Source organism: Rattus norvegicus, chromosome 9, assembly GCF_036323735.1.
Source record: "Rattus norvegicus strain BN/NHsdMcwi chromosome 9, GRCr8, whole genome shotgun sequence".
In the NCBI taxonomy this organism is placed as follows: Eukaryota; Metazoa; Chordata; class Mammalia; order Rodentia; family Muridae; genus Rattus; species Rattus norvegicus.
This window is the reverse complement of record NC_086027.1, coordinates 64213705-64230671: the sequence shown is the minus strand read 5'-3', so window position 1 is coordinate 64230671 and position 16967 is coordinate 64213705. Positions and strand designations below refer to the sequence as shown.

Here is a 16967-nt window from a genome sequence, read left to right as displayed (position 1 = left end):
GTTATTACACTTTAAAACTAACTCATGAATTTCCTCCTGACACTTAGATATGCTCCAAGTTCTAGTAGGTCAGAAGAGTGCACTAAATGCCCATAGCATAGAACTTGAAACTATACATTGTTAATTTTCCCTTTAGAGAAGTTTTGCTTTTTACTCTTAGAAATTTTATCTATAGCTTTTAATTGTACATTATAGTCAGATGCAATTGATTTAATTTAGGTGCCACTTCAAACATTTTATTTAGTATGGCACAGCCACTACCTCCTTGATGGCTTTATTTAATCACAATATTGAACTCATATCACTTAAAGTAGGAGAACAATTGGTAAGATTTCTGGGCAACAGGATTTGCTTCCCCTAGATGCTCTAAAGAAGGCATTTAGCATGTAAGATTCCTTAGTAAATTTCCCTATTTTCAATGTTTTAAGCAGGGGATATCTCTGTTAATCTCTTTATTTTGCAGTAGATCAAAGAAAAGTCACTTGTTGGAACAAAGCTTCATCACTAAGTGATTTGCCCAACAGACAAAATGTTTATCTATTAAGTAGTATATTAATAATCTGCTGATTTTCTCTCGATAGTACTTTCTTATCCATTAGATCTAATTCTAATCTTATATAGCATAAGCACATACTTTTTTTAAACAAAAATAAATGTAGCCAAAGCTTAGAGATGATGTAATGAGAGTATAATGTCATTTAGAAATCTCAGTGACCATGGCAATCCCCAGACCCTTTATATGTGATTTCTTTACAGCCACAGGATGCCTCCCTGTCTAGTAGCTTATTATCAAGTTAGCCTACCCCTCAGGCATTTCCGTAAGAACACTTTACTCAGAATCCGGACCCTAAGCTGGGAATATATGAAGCTCAGTGGTTGGCCAAGCTTGAGTAGCACACACAGGCCTAGGTTAGATCCCCAAGGCTATCTTAAAAAATATCCAGACCCAATCAGTCTTGTTTTTTGTAAATCTTTCCCGTAAGTAATTATAATATTTAAAGTGCATGAAAAACCCTAATTTTCTTTAAATCTTTTACTAGGAACCAAGGTTACATTCTGTGAGAAGAAGCTTTTCTCAGCCTTCATCTGTGGGTTTGAAACCTCGATATTCTCGAAGCCCACACTTTCATCCTAGAAAAGATTTCAGAGCAGAGGATTCAGTTTCCACTCCACCTTCCTGTACTGACTTTGTTAAGTAGACTCTTGGAGAAGCGTTTTGTCCAGAAATAGAAAATAACTAGGCCCCTATGTGGTCTAGTAACAAATGGGTTTGGGGATATGCTTAAGGTTAAATGTTTTTGGTTTTTTTTTTAAGAGAATTTCTGAAATCTTAGTACCCAAAACATTGGAGATGCAGAGTTAAATCATGGTTTCCTTTATTAACTCCACCACTTAAGTACTATAGAGCTATAAGCCATAACAAACAAGACAGAATTGTCTCTAAGACAACAACTCTCTTACACATCATCATCTGGCTGGCTACCCAGCATGGCCATCACACATACACTTACAAACAGCTCTGATGTTTAAATGTTCAGGTTTATTCCAAAAGGTTCATAATTTAGACAAATCTGTAGCTGGCATATATAAAAATACTTACTAGCAGACCATTTTTTGCTTATGGTCTAATTTAAGCAGACACCATCTTGTTAGGGAGATGATGTGTATATTCTACTTTCTACATTATCCTGGTTTCACTACATTTGTGTTCATGTGTATTTTACCTATATTAAGTGGTTTTGAGAAAAACACATTTCAAACTCTACCTTACAAGTTTTTACAAACATTGATGTAAAGCAGTATTTGTGCTACAAAAAAATCCATAAACCTGTCACATTATAACCACTTACTGTATATGGTTACTGTGGCCAAAGTGAAACTATCCTTAAATGTCCTGAAAGATTATCTATTTGTGGCCCTTTGCTGTCATTTATACATGAAGTAGAGTTGCTCATAGGGCATAGCATCTTAGGGATTATAATTTGTAATCACATCATGTCAGATTCGATACTGTCAGTATTTTATCTTTCATTCATTCGGTTCTTTGTGAGGCTTATAGGCTTTTAAAACATTAGAATTTTCCCATAACACAGTTTTATTTTTAAATGCAAAGAAGCTATGTATGATTGCCTGCTGTTATGGAATGAGAGAAGTTTCTAAAAATTAAAAAATATGCCACAATAATTAGAATTTTAACATTAAAAAATAAGCCTACTATCTTTTAAGTCAATGCCTTCTATTTACCAGATGTTGTGACTTCTGTAAAAAAAAAAAAAAAAAAAACTTACTCCTTTGACAGAAGCTTGGGTTAGTAAAAACAATAGTTACATAAATCAGCAATATTTCAATTGACTACATGGAAGTGTATCTTAGACTTTAGTGAAATTTAATAGTACAGTACTTCTAGGAAATACTAGAACTTCAACATTTTAAATTTGCATCTTCTCCCAAGAATTAATATGTCTTATACTTCTGCTGGGAAAGAATAGGAATTATAAATTTGAAAGTTCTTATATCAGAAAAGAGACTCCCAAATAACTTGAATTATTTTTTTATTCTGTCTCATAAAGGATGATGAATATACTCATGGGTGTACATATATATTTGGGGTATGTGATCCTAATATTTTGGGATTAAAATACATGTCTATGAATAAAATGTAATAGTATTGTATATTAGATAGTATCTTCATACATCCTAAGGCCATTCCATCTACTTAAAGGTATTTTCTTTTGTTAGAGTTACTTTGAAAGTAACATGCCATATATAATCTGTTACCAGAGCCCTGGCCAAAATATCATGAAACTATATTTGATGTTCAGCTTACCAGTTTTCAGTATACATTTTAATCCCATATTTATTATTCAGGCTTATTCAATGAATAACAGGCATTTCTAAAACCTTTATAAATTCCAAGAGTCTGAGAGTAATTGTATTTTCCATTTAAAGAAAAACTTAAGAGTTTTTGTTACCTAGTTTTTGTTCAGGCAATTATGCTCTCTCCTAAAATATATTGTACTTCCACATTTTCATTCATTTCTGTAAAGATTATATATCACTATATTTCTCTCTGTGGACTGTAAAGTATTAAGTGGAGATAACATGAAAATATATTAAGGCGATCCCTCAAAAGATACTACTCTGCTTATGTTGGGATGCCTTGCTCCTATTTTTACAAATGTATCAAAAGTAATTTTCACAACTATAAAACATCAGTGTTTAGCTTTCAGTTTCGAAGGTCTTTTTATAAGCCATCTTTGACAACTTCACCCTTAGTTCTAAAACAACCACTATCTAAAGGAAATGTCTAATCAGCATAAAAATTATTGCTGAAATACATCCTTTTTCCTTGGTCCTTTGGAGATAGAAAAATAAATTTATAGTATCAATTAACAATTTGAAATTAGATTTAATACAGTGAGTTTCTTGCTAATCAATATTAGGATTTTTGTTTTCAGCACCAAGATAAACACAGCTACAGAGTATATACCCATAACATTTTTAACAACACATAAAAGTATGCAGACAGATTTTTAAACGATACTAATACACAGAAACTTTTCTGCCCTTTGATAGAGTTCTGCTTGGACTATTGCAAACTGTGAAAAGTGCTTTTAATTAAAATAACATTTACTATCCTGATGGTAAAAGAAAAATGAAAATAAACTCAATAAATTCCCATGTTTACAGGGGGGTGTTTAAGCCTGTGTTCTGGCTACCTGTATAATATTTACAGAATTTGTTTTAAACTGTTGAGCTTGGATATACACACCTTTAAATACTGAATATTTAAATGTCTATCTCAACAAAGTTGCCAATGATGGTTTCTGATAATTTGGTTTAACCTGACTAGGCCCCCTTCTCATTACTTGGATTTATGGAGCAAGTTTTCACTATGACTACTGTCTGTCCATCTGAAATCATAGTGGTTTCCTAATAAATTTACACTGGGCTACAGCTCTACATTTATACAGTCTGTTCATGTGAGAGTTAATAGCTCTCTATATGATTTCCATGAGTTACCAAAGAAAGTATGTTCTCTTAGGCTAGGAAACTAATTTATGATATCAGTTACATCCAAATGTTTTTTACTGAAATTTTGGTGTGAAGTAATTATCTTAGAGACTGATTTTTATGTGAAAAATAGTTTAACTAAAAAATTCCCTTGAGCACTATGCAACCATTTTTTTATATTTTATACTAGGTCAAAACACTGTCACAATGAATGTTAGAAATGTTTCCTTTGCATCCAAATAAAAATCCTTAAAGTGGCATGAAAATCCAACCTACCATCTTTCATGCAACCAGCTATATACATTTTCAGTCACTAACCTTGTGAGTACTTACAGATTTCTTCTATAATATCAAAGTGAGCTTATTTTAATTAAATTCCAATAATGAGTTAGAAATAAACAATGGCTAACAGGTATAGATCAGTGGTAGAACGCTCGCCTAACGTGCAAAAAAGTCATCCACAGTGAAACTAGGACTTAATGCTAAAAATGTCTGCCTCTATAAAAAAAGTAGGAAGTTTCTGTAAAATGAGCTTTATAGGACTTTAAGTATAAATGCCAATTCATTATTCTAGTTTACTAAGTTCGGCATATAAAGGTGCTCTGTGCACACCCATTCGTGACCTACTGTGCAGTTTTTGAAAGACCTAACATTATGCCTTGCTAACCAAGGTCTGTCTGCATTTAAACCGACCCTAGAGAAATTATTTTAAGCCCAACGTTAAAATGTAGGCCTCCTGATGTTCCTAGTTAACAAGGATATTAAAACAGTTAATCTCTTAAAATATATTTTACATTTATATTTTACCTATATAAAGATGGTTTTACCCCATTTCCTTGAAGTGAAACTCAAATCTAACAAAACTTATTCCTTTTAAAATGTAAGATTGAGTACTCAGTATTTCTTTTTGCAGTTCACAGCAGTTACTACTTTATAAAGATGAGAATGTATTGACTATGCTATGAAGTAAAATTTACAAGAATTATCCAGTATGTGGCATTTAGATAATGGGAAATAACAATAGCCAAAGGACCTGGTTTCTGCAATCCTTTTAGAAAAGATGTTATAAGAATGGATGTCATAGAATTTAAACTGTTAGTAAGTAAATAAGTTTTATTAATATGTTCATTTGTATTAAACTGTATGTATGAAATAAAATTTCACTGTTTGTGACCTCTAGTAAATTCACTAGCTTTGTTACTATAATAGTTAATTAAAATAAACTTGAATATTGATGTTTGTCTAAAGATAAATGTGTAAAGTGTTGGGAAAATGTCATTTGAAAGATGCTTATTGGGGTTGGGGATTTAGCTCAGTGGTAGAGCGCTTGCCTAGCAAGTGCAAGGCCCTGGGTTCAGTTCTCAGCTCCGGAAAAAAAAAAAAAAGGAAAAAAAAAAAAGGATGCTTATTAGCCTCATGACTTTATGCAAGATACTTTTGATTTTTAGCAGATTCTTAAACTTACTCCATATGTGACTCCTTTTCACCTAAGACAATTTTCTATGACTCCGGGATATACATAGTATAATATATACAAGCCAAACATTTACTGACGATAAATCATACATTTATTTTAAAACAATCCTTTTGTACACATACAATCTTACCATTTATTAAAGCCTAAACAAAATGTATATACGAAGATGAATGTGCTTATTGATCTTTAAATAATTAACTGAACCAGTGAGGTGGCTCTGCAGGCAAAGGTACTTTCAGTGTGAGTCTGGTGTCCTGAGGTCAACTCCCAGCTCTTGTAAAGGCAGAAAAAGAGGAGCAGCTTCACAAAGTTCTCTTCTAACATCTATACATGTGCCAAGACATAGATCACATGCACACATACCCATACCAACAGTAAAAATATTCTACGTCTGCAGGAGCTAGATCTTGGCTGAATAGCTGATACTTAAATAAAGGACTGAAGGACTAGCAAGCTCAAGGCCCTGGGTTCGGTCCTCAGCTCCGGGGGGGAAAAAAAAAAAAGGACCAAAGGAGCTGAAGGGGCTTATAGCCCCATAGGAAGAACAACAATATCAACCAACCAGATCACCAGAGCTCCCAAGGACTAAACCACCAACCAAAGAGTACACATAGACAGACCCATGGCTCCAGCCCCATATGTAGCAGAGAATGGCCTTGTTGGGCATCAGTGGGAGGAGAGGTCCTTGGTCCTGTGAAGGCTTGATGCCCCAGTGTAGGGAAATGCCGGGGGGGGGGGATGAAGGGAGTGGGTGCAGGGGAAGGGAGGATGTGATAGGGGATTGCCAGAGGGAAACAGGGAAAGGGGATAACATTTGAAATGTAAATTTTAAAAAATACCCAATAAATGAAAAACTCAAAAAAAATCTTCAACATTTTTCAGATTATAAAATCAATTTTTATTTCATAATCACCAATGCTGAAAATGCTGCTTCATATTAATACATAATACAAAATGGCAGAAGAGTATTTAGGATTATTTCAGAAATTGTTGGAAATTCTGACCTAACCCCAAACTGCAGTTCATTTAAAACTGCAGATTGAAAAATCAAACTGAAGTCAGCAACTCAAACACAATTTTTATTATTTTATTTTTATGTTTTTTTTTTACTTTTCTATTGCTCTAATAAGACACCATGACTGGGGCAGCTTATGAAAAAAAGTATTTGATTGGGCTTATTATTCCAGAGGGTTAGATGGTAGAGTTAGGCATGAAGCGGCATCTGAAAGCTCACATCTTGATCCACAACAGGAGACAGGGACACACTGGGATTGACAAGAGATTTTTGTCTTATTTCCTCCAACAAAGCCACACCTTCTAACCTTCCTAAAGCATTCCACCAACTGGAGCTGAAGCATGAGCCCATAAGCACCATTCTCATTCAAACAGTACAGGTTTACTTATTTTTTATGCATATAAGAAATTTTGCCCACATGTATGTGCAACAGGTGCATGTCTGATGCCAGTGGGGGCCAGAAAAGGGCATCAGATCCCCTAAAATTGAAGCTGTAGACTGTTGAGAGCTCCAAGTGTGCTGGGAATCACACACACATGCTCTGGAGGATCCTACCACAGCATTCCTCCAGCTCCTACTTACTAATTTTTCAGGTTAGCATACAAAGTAATCATATTGCAGCATCTTCATACAGGTATCCTTATACCTTGTCATCCATTCCCTCCCTTATCACCCTCCCTTTTGCCCTTTCCTTCCAGCAAGCTCCCTTCCTTTGCCTCAGTTACCCACTTTGCTTTCTTACCACATGTATTCCATTACTTTATTTCCTGTCTCCCTTAAATCCCTTCTTCCCCTCTCTTTCTACTTCAATTTGTTTAAAAACTCTCTGATCCAATACAACCAAATAATAAACAGAATTGATTCTTAAGAGCTAAGGAAAGATTGCTGGAAAATAGTAAGGGCTTTTTTTCATATTTAAAGCATTATATTTCCATGAGCACAAAAAAAAAAAAAAAAAAAAAAAACTCTTGAGTAGTAAAAACACAGCAATTTCTAAACATAAAGGATTTTTGCATCTCAGCCCTGGTGTTTCAGTGTTCTGGTTTGCTTTCTGCTGCTGTGATAGATTACCATAACCAAAAGCAACAAAGAAAAAGAGCTTGTTTTGACTTCCCATCCCAGAGGGATAGATAGGAAAGTCTTTTATGGCAGGGAGGAATAGCAGCAGGTCCAGCTTAGCAGATCAGGAAGCTTGAGAGCTCGTTTCTTCAGACACAAACATAAGACAGAGCAAACTGTAAGTAGGGAAAAGAAACATAATACTAAATCCCCCTCAACACTAAAACCCCTTTTCTTCCAGCAAAGTTCTCCTAATCCATCCCCAAACAGCACCACCAACTAGGACCAAATACCCAAGCCTGTGGGGAGGCATTTCTCACCCATATCACCAAATTTGGCAGCCATTGTTGCAGGGCATGTCAGGTACCTGCAAAGCAAGTTGCCCGTTTTCTGTGTAGAGGAGCAAGGCTGCAATGAGGCCATGCAATGCGAACAGGTGAGTACTTGGAGGCACTTGGATTCCTCACACATTGAAGTCTTGGCTGTGTGATCAGAAACCTTTTACTGTTGACGGAGCTTTTGCTTCCCCTACATGACCCATTACGCTGTGGCTTAGAAGACTTGGAGCACTGTTCTGAAAACAATAAAGGAATAATGTTAAAGAAAAGCCATAGGGTATATATAGTTCATAAACATTGCTTAAACTTGCATCAAAATATAAGCAGGTTTAGATACACAAAGAAATCAGTGAATAGTCCACATTTCATGAAAAAGGTGATTTGCAAGTTTTTATTGGCACTTTATTAATCAAACTCTGATCCAAACTCCCCTCAGCTGCAAACACTAATGTGTTCCAGTTACAGAAAGGTTCTTAGGTACTTTCCATCTCAGTATTTGGATCCAGTTATGCTCCTCCATAGTATTTATGACTGGTGTTCATGCTAAGTTGTGCTAAGGCTCAGCAAATTTACAGAGATCCCCCCTGCTCCTACCTCGAGTGCTGTGATTAAAGGTGTGTACTACTATGCCCAACTGAGGGTGGGGAAGGGATGGCCATTAAGAGAACTTACTGATCCAAGTGTATTTGACTGACAGTTGCAGGTATTTTAACAGGCTTGTATGGAAAAAAAAACATTTAAAGACAAAAAACTTGTCTGCTACAAATGCTTACTATGTAGTAAGCATTCAAAATTCAAAGGCTCCCAGTTACTGAGTTACTGTGGTCTTCACTTCTCATTGCATGATTTTCCTGAACTCCTAAGCAGAATTTTTTATGTAGTTATCAATGTTAGATTTTTCTACTTGTAGGCTGTGTTGTTAGAGCATACAAGTTCATAACTGATATGACTTGGTGCACTATTCCTTTTATACTCTGTCCCTTGTGCTCAGCTTGAATTATCTAGTGTTACATATCGCTGTTCCAGCTGTCTGGTTTAATCTTGTCTCTTCCAAGGTTATGAGCGTTTATACTGTTACAGCTACTTGTTTGTATTTATAACCTTGCAGGCTTTCTACTTACACAAGATTTTCTTTCACTTTGCCCTTTTCATTTTCTTTTCCACTTTCCGGGTTGAGTTTTCTCCCCTTGTTCATCTGACTAGGTAATGCTGTTTGTATTGTTTTGCTGGTTTGCTTCAAATAAGCTTGGGAAGTTTGCATCAATAGCTATGTACTTTAACCAATAGAAGCTTCCAGACTAGTTCAAAGGAAACTAAACTACTAAAATTGTCTTATTTAATTGTCCAAACTTAACTGCCTCTTTAAAAATATTTTCATCGGGGTTGGGGAGTTAGCTCAGTGGTAGAGCGCTTGCCTAGGAAGCGCAAGGCCCTGGGTTCCGTCCCCAGCTCCGAAAAAAAGAACCAAAAATATATATATATATGTATATATTTTTTTTTTCATCAAGTGATGGCCAGGCCTATTGGTATATACCTTTAATCCCAGCCCTTGGGAGACAGACAGGTGAACCTCTGTGAGTTCAAAGCCAGTCTGGTCTAAATCGTGAATACCAAGACAGCCAAGGCTACAAAGTGACCATTGGGGGTAGAGAGGGAGGGACCTTATTTAAGAAAATAAAAGTAAGAAATTTATTGTGTTTCAATTAAATCAGTGAATTAAAACCATACTATTCCAATCTATAGCTTGACCATAACCAAGTCTTGAAAGTCATCTTCATGTTCAGTATCTCAGTGATTCTCAACTAACAAAGGCAGCAAGCTGCTCATGTAAGAGTGGGGTAGCTGTTCCATTTCCTTACTGTGTACTGAGAAAGGAGGCCCCTTCCATTTCCAGTTATTCCTAGTGCTTCCTTCCAGTTACCCACTTGAGATTTTCATGAGTCTGAAGAACTAAAAAAACAAACATCCTTAATAAGTCAGACCTCACTTGGAGCTTCGATTTTCTACTTGCAGTTGGTAAACCAAGTCACTATGTTCCTTGGGGCTAAGGAGATGACTCAATTTGTGCATGCCTACCCTTCGAGCTTGACAGCCCAAGTTCTCATCCCCAGATCCCAAATGCTGAGAATGCCAGCAGGCTCTGAAGGAAGCGTGGCTAGCAACAGGAGAGTCTCCAGAAGAAGGTGAAGGCCAGCTAACCTGGCTTAGTAGTCAAGAGACTTTGACTCAAATGGGGTGCAAAGGTAGGGTCACCCACCCTCACCTCTATACATGTCTACACCCAGGAATACAAACACACCCATCCATTCTTCCACTCCCCACCCCACTCTCACTCTTACACACACAAAGACACAAACACACAAATATAAACTTTAAAACAAAATTTTAAGTTCACCAGTCCCATCCAAAGCTCCAGCAGAGGACAGAATCAGCTGTGTATGCTCAAAGTTTTAGGGGAGAATTGAAGGCTTTCTTCTACAATTTCTGCTCTTGGGTGACCCAGTGTGACCTTAGTTCCTCCCCTACCCACAAACTGGTAAAACTTTGCTGCAAATAAATATGTTCTGTCTCCAAATACTTGGGTAAAAGACAAGGTAAGAACCCACCAAAGTTCATAACACCCAGAACTACAAGAACTTTCTTCATCTTAACTACAGGCAATGGGAAATTGCCACGAGAAGGCAATTATAAATTACCATAAAACATCAGTGCTCACTAGCCACATCTAAGAGCCTTGCCCCATAACCCAAGATGACGTCAATGCAGTGCATTGACAACACATACTAGGTAGATAGGAGCAGAGCAATCAACTCCAGGAAGTCTTCCTACAATAATCTCATAAGCTCACTACGTCTGCTTCTTGAGTCAGCCGTCTTTGAAGCCTGCATGATCAACTAACAGCCACTCCAGCATCAGAACTTCTAAGGCTAAAGGACTCTATTGCAATTTGTTAGAACCTTCACCAAAAAAACCATCAAACAAGTCTGTGCTCCAGGGCCCAACTTCCAGCTGATGCTCTTACACACTCTGGCACCAGCTTCAGTCTGTTTGCACTTACTAAAGCTCAGAGGATCTCAAGTCCTTATAAAATGACTGAGGTTTTAGTTCAGAGACTGTCTACTTGCTGCTTTTTTAGCCACGGGTTTTTCCAATTTGTAAAGTGCCTAACAGTTTGTTTGTAGAATATACCTCACAGTACATACACAGTAATACTGTTTAACATAAAGTTTACCTACTTACTGGTCCTAACATGACTCCGTAGACAGAGGACAGGAGCCTGAAGAGGTGAGACCTGTTACTTGTTTGGCAGTATGGGGGACTGAACCTGGGGCCCTCCATGCTTGGTAAGTGCTCCACAACTAAGCTCTAGGTCAACCCCACTGTCAAAGCTTCCTAATGTGAACCCCTTAAAACACCTGATCTGTGCTGTCACTTCCTGTAATGCTACCTCCCAAAGTATCTAAGAGTCACAAAGGTACTGGGATGTGGGGACCTCATAGCAAAAGGTCCTAAAAGATGCCACATAAAGTCTTAACATTTCTGGAATAGGGAAGGTTATAAACCTCCACATTAAGCACACACAGCCCCATCCCATCACCTTGGAAGGGCAATCCCTCAAAGCAAATGTAATTCCCCACTAGGCAATCTGAACTGCTGTATCAAGACAAACACTAATGTCAAAGGACTATTTGTCTCACTACTGCGCCTATTATAGAAATCTGTCTGACCTTATCACCACAGAAGAAGGATCCAATTTACCACTTTTCTACTCTGAATGCCCTGGCTGTTAAAAATCAAGCCATCTCTTTTCTGGTCTCCCATCTGTGTCTAATAGCAGCTAATTAAATGCTTTCACAGATAACAGGCTACAAAAACCAACAACAGCAAGCCAATCTCCACAGGGATTGGAGGATCACCTGTGGAAGACACTGTGGGTCCATGACACAAACTACAACACTGCCATAAAGGCTCACCAAAGGAGAGGTTAGAATCTCACTGGTTCTCCAGCGGTCTTTCTGGGAAACACACTACCTTGCATCACTAGAGCCCTGAGACTGCCCTGCACCCCAGAAGTTTGCCCTACTAATCCGAGCAGGTAACTGTGGAGGCCTGAGATGAGCTAAGGCCCAAAATGATAATAAGGAGTAAAAAGGAAAGCTTGTGGAAATGGTCCTTCACCTTACCATGCAGTGTTCCCTAGCAACCTACAATCTGTCACTTTAATAAAACAAGCTAGAGACAAATGGTGTCACTTAGAATAAGTCTGCAGAAACTTCCAGCACAATTGTTTACTCCATGGTGAGCTCTTCCTGCTTAATGCCATACTTAAAATGTAAAGCTCATTTTAAACTGTGGCCTAGCCATCCCATTATTTTGAGACATTAAGGCTGATTTACTACATTCTAATCACTACCCTTACTGTCACTGTAACATCTTCCCTGGGTGTTCTTTTATGAAGCCTTGGAGACAGCCCTGAATCCCAGACAGTCCTGAACACTGAGATTCTCCCTTCAACATCACCATCAATAAGTGTAACCGAACAAGTGTAAAGAGGGTACTTAAAATCACTTTAATAACAAGTTAAAAGACAGGCATGGTGGCACATCCCATAATCCAACACCTGAAAGACAGAGGCAGGAGAATAAGAAACTACACAGTGAACGCTTGTCTCAAAGAGAAGTAACCAACAAAAATTACTGACATATATTTACTAATTACAATATATCATTCCTATACTATGTATCCTGAGTGACCAAAAATAATCACGAGGTAAATTATGTATGTGGATAATAATATAAAGACACTACAACCCTTTGGCAGGCTTTATAGATGAACATGTAACCATTACTAAACTTTATCTGTAATACACAGTGTACCTCAAGAGCTTTATAGTTTTATCATATAACAAACCTGCCATACTTACTTATTAACCTATTGTACTTGTCATTTTAGTAGTTTTAAAATTAGAATTCTAGTGTCTTTTTGTTAAAATAGCAGTGGTTCCAAAGCTATTCTTTAAGAAGAACAGTACAATTCTAAAATTCTGTGAATTAAGACAGCTGAAAATAACTATCTTCTGAAAGGACACTCTGAAGGAGCTGGATGTGTGAGAGCAGAGCCATCTACTGGATGGAGTGTATTATTACAAAGCACAACTGCTGGGCTGACAAATCATAACTGAGGCAACTTAGAAAATGAACATGGGCAAAAATCATCTAGTCTAGGAACCGGCTCCTAAAGTCCTATCCTAGTAAACTCTGTGTTTAACAAAAGCAGCTTCCAACCCTAGTTTCAGTTCAAGAAGGGACTGTGATAAGTCAGCCTTAAGATCAGAAGCCCTGAGGTAGTCTGGACCCTGGGTTGGGAGAAGGTGCAAGAAGAAGGAACAGTGTCAGTATCTTGGTCCTGCTCTCAACCATCCTTCTCTTGGAGACATTGGCAAACAAGAACAGTGGTTAACAGCACTGAGAAGTGAAAAAACCGGGTTAAGAACCTGAATCACTCGGTTCTTGAGGACACACATGTGCTCATTTGATACACTTTATACACGATTTTACTGAAAAATTTAAAAAGAATACATTTGATCTTTTACCATCAGCCATAAGGGCTGAGTTCCTAGGTCCTATGGGCTTTCACTAGCCGAGTCCTGGATTGGTCCAGTCTCGGAAACAAAAGCCCAGTGTCAGGTCCCAATTTTCTCCCTTCAAAGGGGCATGGGTGTCCATAGAATCGAGGTAGGAAGTAGAGCTCTCCAAGGCTTCTCTCTGTGGTAGAGACTCCCAGTCTTGACAGCAACTTATCAGCTAAGTTTGGTGTAACAGGCTGAAGCAAAGTTCCAAACACTCGCAAGCACTCCAAGGCCACGTGAAGCACGGTACCCAGCCAGGGAGCATCCGCAGGGCTCTCCCAGGTCAATTTCCATGGTGCGTGCCTTTGGACGAAGCCATTAGTTTGCCGAACACAACTGGATACCGCCTCCAGAGCCTTATAGATCTGAAAGTCGTTATAATAGCCCGCTACCAGTTTGGGTAAGGTGGCCACTGCATTTACAAGTGCGTAGTCTTCTGCTTGCACACGGACTGACGGCCCCATTAACCCCGGCTCACTGGGGAAACAGGCAGCACAGAAAGATGGGTAGGTCCCAGAAGGGTTTATTCTGTAGGCAGTGCACCGGTTTAAAAGCCCTCCTAAGGCATCTGCCAGCTCAGAGTCCAGCAATTTAACCACCTTCTCATCATAGTAGTCGCAGTCCCAGTTGGGAACGCCCTGCCGAAGAAGAAAGTAGCGGAAGCCATCCACAGTATAGCGATCAAGGCAAGTCCTGGGATCCACCACGTTGCCCAAGCTCTTGGACATTTTTTGGCCACTTACCGTCCAGTGCGAGTGGACACAGATGCGATGTGGTGGCCTCAACCCTGCCCCTAGGAGAAGGGCAGGCCAATAAATAGCATGAAATTTGAGAATGTCCTTACCGATAATATGAGATGTTGCTGGCCACCAAGACTTGAAATCTGCATCCGGGTAGCCAACTACAGTGAGGTAGTTGACCAGGGCATCCAGCCACACGTAGATAGTCTGCGAGTCGTCCCCGGGAACTGGAATGCCCCAGTGCAGATGGCTACTCCTCCGAGAAACCGACAAATCAGGCAGCTCCTCCTCCAGCCACTGAAGAACTACCTGGTGGAACGGTTCCGGTGTGATCGCCTGAGGGTTGTTTCGAAGCCACCGCTGGAGTGGTTCTCGGAACTGAGAAAGCTTGAAAATGTAATTTTCTTCCTTGGTCCAGGAGACAGGGTGTCCGCTCTCGAGAGAGACAGGACAAGGATCCCCGGACGGACCCACCTGCCGAGTGACCTTGGCCTCAGGCAGGAAACACTCATCCGAGGCGCAATACCACCCTTCATAGATCCCTTTGTAAAGCAGACCCCGGGCCTCCAGCACACCCCAGAAGTGCTGCACCGCTACCCGGTGCCGAGCCTCCGTGGTGCGGATAAAGTCGGTGGAGGAGATGCCAGCCTCCCGGAAAAGCTGCAGGAACTGGGCAGACACTCGATCGCACAGCTCGATCGGGGCCAGGCCCGCGGTGGCTGCCGCCTGCTGGATCTTCAGGCCGTGCTCGTCCGTACCGGTAGAAAAACGCGTGGACCCAGAGCCGGGAACTCGGAGACGACGGTGGCGGCACAGGGCGTCGGCCAGCAGCGCGGAGTACAGGTGCCCGATGTGCGGCGCGGCGTTCACGTAGAAGATGGGTGTGGTGAAGTAGGCCCGCGCTTCCCGAGCGTCGCCACTAGCGCTCGGCGAGCACGAACTGTAGCGGCGACAGCCGCGGCCGGCCGGGGTGCGCGTCAGCACCCACAGAGCGCACTGCCGCAGCATGGTGCCAGCCGGCCCCAGCACTGAAGGCGGCGTTCCCAAGCACGTGAGAGGGCGCGTGCGCAGCTGGGCGGCACCGCAGCTTCCGGCGCGGAAGCCAATGAACGACGAGCAGTGACTCCTGTAGCCTCGCCCACGCCTGCCTCCACAGGCTTCCTGCAGCGCGCAAGGGCCGCTGGCCGGCGGGAGTTTTTGAGTAGTCGGCTAATGGGTTCCGTGTCAGGGCAGTTGGTGAAAGGAGAGCGTAGCCCGAGTGTTGTGCAGTTTTACTCGTTGGGATCTGCTGTGGATCTGAACTGAACTAATCGGTTCTGGACTGAACTTGTTGGCAAGATTTTTATATTGAGGTATTTTCCCAAATCCATTAACTGTCATATAGCAAGGCACAAATCCGGCGTTTATCTCAGAATCTAAATAAATCTGAAAGAAAGGAAAAATAATTTCCTAGAGCACTTTAGGGAAGGATAAGCACGGGAGAAAAGGAAATAACGTGTCTGAACATTTTGCTGAGCCTTAAGGGTTGATTTGAGAATCATCCAGGCATCGGAGTGCCGAGTCACAGACGTGCAGATAAGGAAACGTTAACTTTCAGCCTTATTGTGCAAAACCAGTCACAATTTTCTCCTCAAATGGTCTTCAAGTTCTTCCAAGACTGCGCTTTTAGTATGGAATCCTAATTTTTAGCGAGAGAGAATTTAGAAACCCAAAATTGTATTATTAATCCTTGGCTCGAAGCATATTTTCTCATCCACAACTGGCCTCCCTACACCATTTAAACGGTGTACATATGCACATAATAAAATCAGATAAAACACCTATAAACCCTCACCTAACTTAAGTACTGTTGGTGATTCTCAAAAGATGGTCCCCAAAGCAGAAGGAGACAGCAAGAACTTAGTTAGACATACATATTCTGAGGCCCTTTCACTACTGCTGAGGCAGAAACTGGAATCTCAGACCAACGATAGAAGCTTTACTGAGTTCCCCCAATGAACTGCAATGCACATCAACATTTAAGTTAGAGATGAGCTGCAGTTTAGATCTATTCGCTGTGTGCTAACCCTCTTCCATGAGCAGTAACAGCCCTGAGTTTTGCCTTCACGTCCACATTCCTGTATAGAAGCAGTGCATCTGAGTAACACTGCTTATATTAATTACATCTTAAAAAAGACGGGGGGCAGGTAGTCTCTATCTTACCTTTCTAATTCAACATTTTATTCCTAAGATTCAACCATATTGTTCATTCTTTTTGACTTGTACATGGTGTGTAAAGACTGGTGGTGAGTTGGATGTGCTTTCTGTGATGGTTTAGAAGATAGACTGATGGGGGTTGGGGATTTAGCTCAGTGGTAAAGCACTTGCCTAGGAAGTGCAAGGCCCTGGGTTCGGTCCCCAGCTCCAAAAAAAAAGAATAAAAAAAAAAAAAAGATAGACTGATGAAATTCTCTACAGGAACTACAGAAAGTGAGACAAACATCCACAGCATAATCTAGTCTGTTCTGGTTGATCTGCGAATTTGCAAAAGGCAAGTAGAAAGTATGTAAACTTAAAAGTTGGGGTCTGCAGACTCACTAGTTTCATGGTACTGGAAGGTAGTCTGCATGCTACTAGAAATAAAGGTAAGCACCAACCCAGTTACAAACCTTTTGATATACATGATGATCTTGATGCATGATCTGCTGGTACAATA

The 16967-nt window shown here is 40.0% G+C and overlaps 2 protein-coding genes across 9 annotated transcripts in view; one reads left to right on the top strand and one right to left on the bottom strand.

Moving 5' to 3' along the window:
• Window positions 1-5261, top strand: part of Boll (boule homolog, RNA binding protein) — a 128984-nt gene extending 123723 nt beyond the window's left edge. For 4 of the 6 annotated variants that reach the window (XM_006244941.5, XM_039084083.2, XM_039084084.2 and 1 more), the window contains one exon: window positions 1041-5261. In XM_006244941.5, the coding sequence (XP_006245003.1) occupies window positions 1041-1199 (159 nt within the window). In that variant the 3' untranslated portion in view covers window positions 1200-5261. The remainder of the gene's footprint in view (window positions 1-1040) is intronic. The other 2 variants (XR_001839681.3, XR_005488953.2) reach the window with 1 other exon arrangement.
• Window positions 2264-15737, bottom strand: Mars2 (methionyl-tRNA synthetase 2, mitochondrial). Of its 3 annotated transcripts, none has more exons than XM_039084841.2 (3): window positions 14377-15737; window positions 7933-8139; window positions 2264-7741 (listed from the first exon to the last, which is right to left on the bottom strand). In XM_039084841.2, the coding sequence occupies exons 1-3, from the start codon at window positions 15278-15280 to the stop codon at window positions 7650-7652; spliced, it is 1203 nt and encodes a 400-aa protein (XP_038940769.1). In that variant the 5' UTR covers window positions 15281-15737; the 3' UTR covers window positions 2264-7649. The 3 variants fall into 3 exon arrangements, with proteins under 3 accessions (XP_038940769.1, XP_038940770.1, XP_003750747.1); XM_039084842.2 differs by having other exon boundaries at window positions 2264-7712; window positions 14377-15730; XM_003750699.6 differs by lacking the exons at window positions 2264-7741; window positions 7933-8139 and having other exon boundaries at window positions 12453-15433.
• Window positions 15738-16967: the final 1230 nt, after the last annotated feature.

Excerpts from the sequence above, each read along its gene's own strand:
- Mars2 (XM_003750699.6), bottom strand. The coding sequence starts at position 15,280 with ATGCTGCGGCAGTGCGCTCTGTGGGTGCTGACGCGCACCCCGGCCGGC.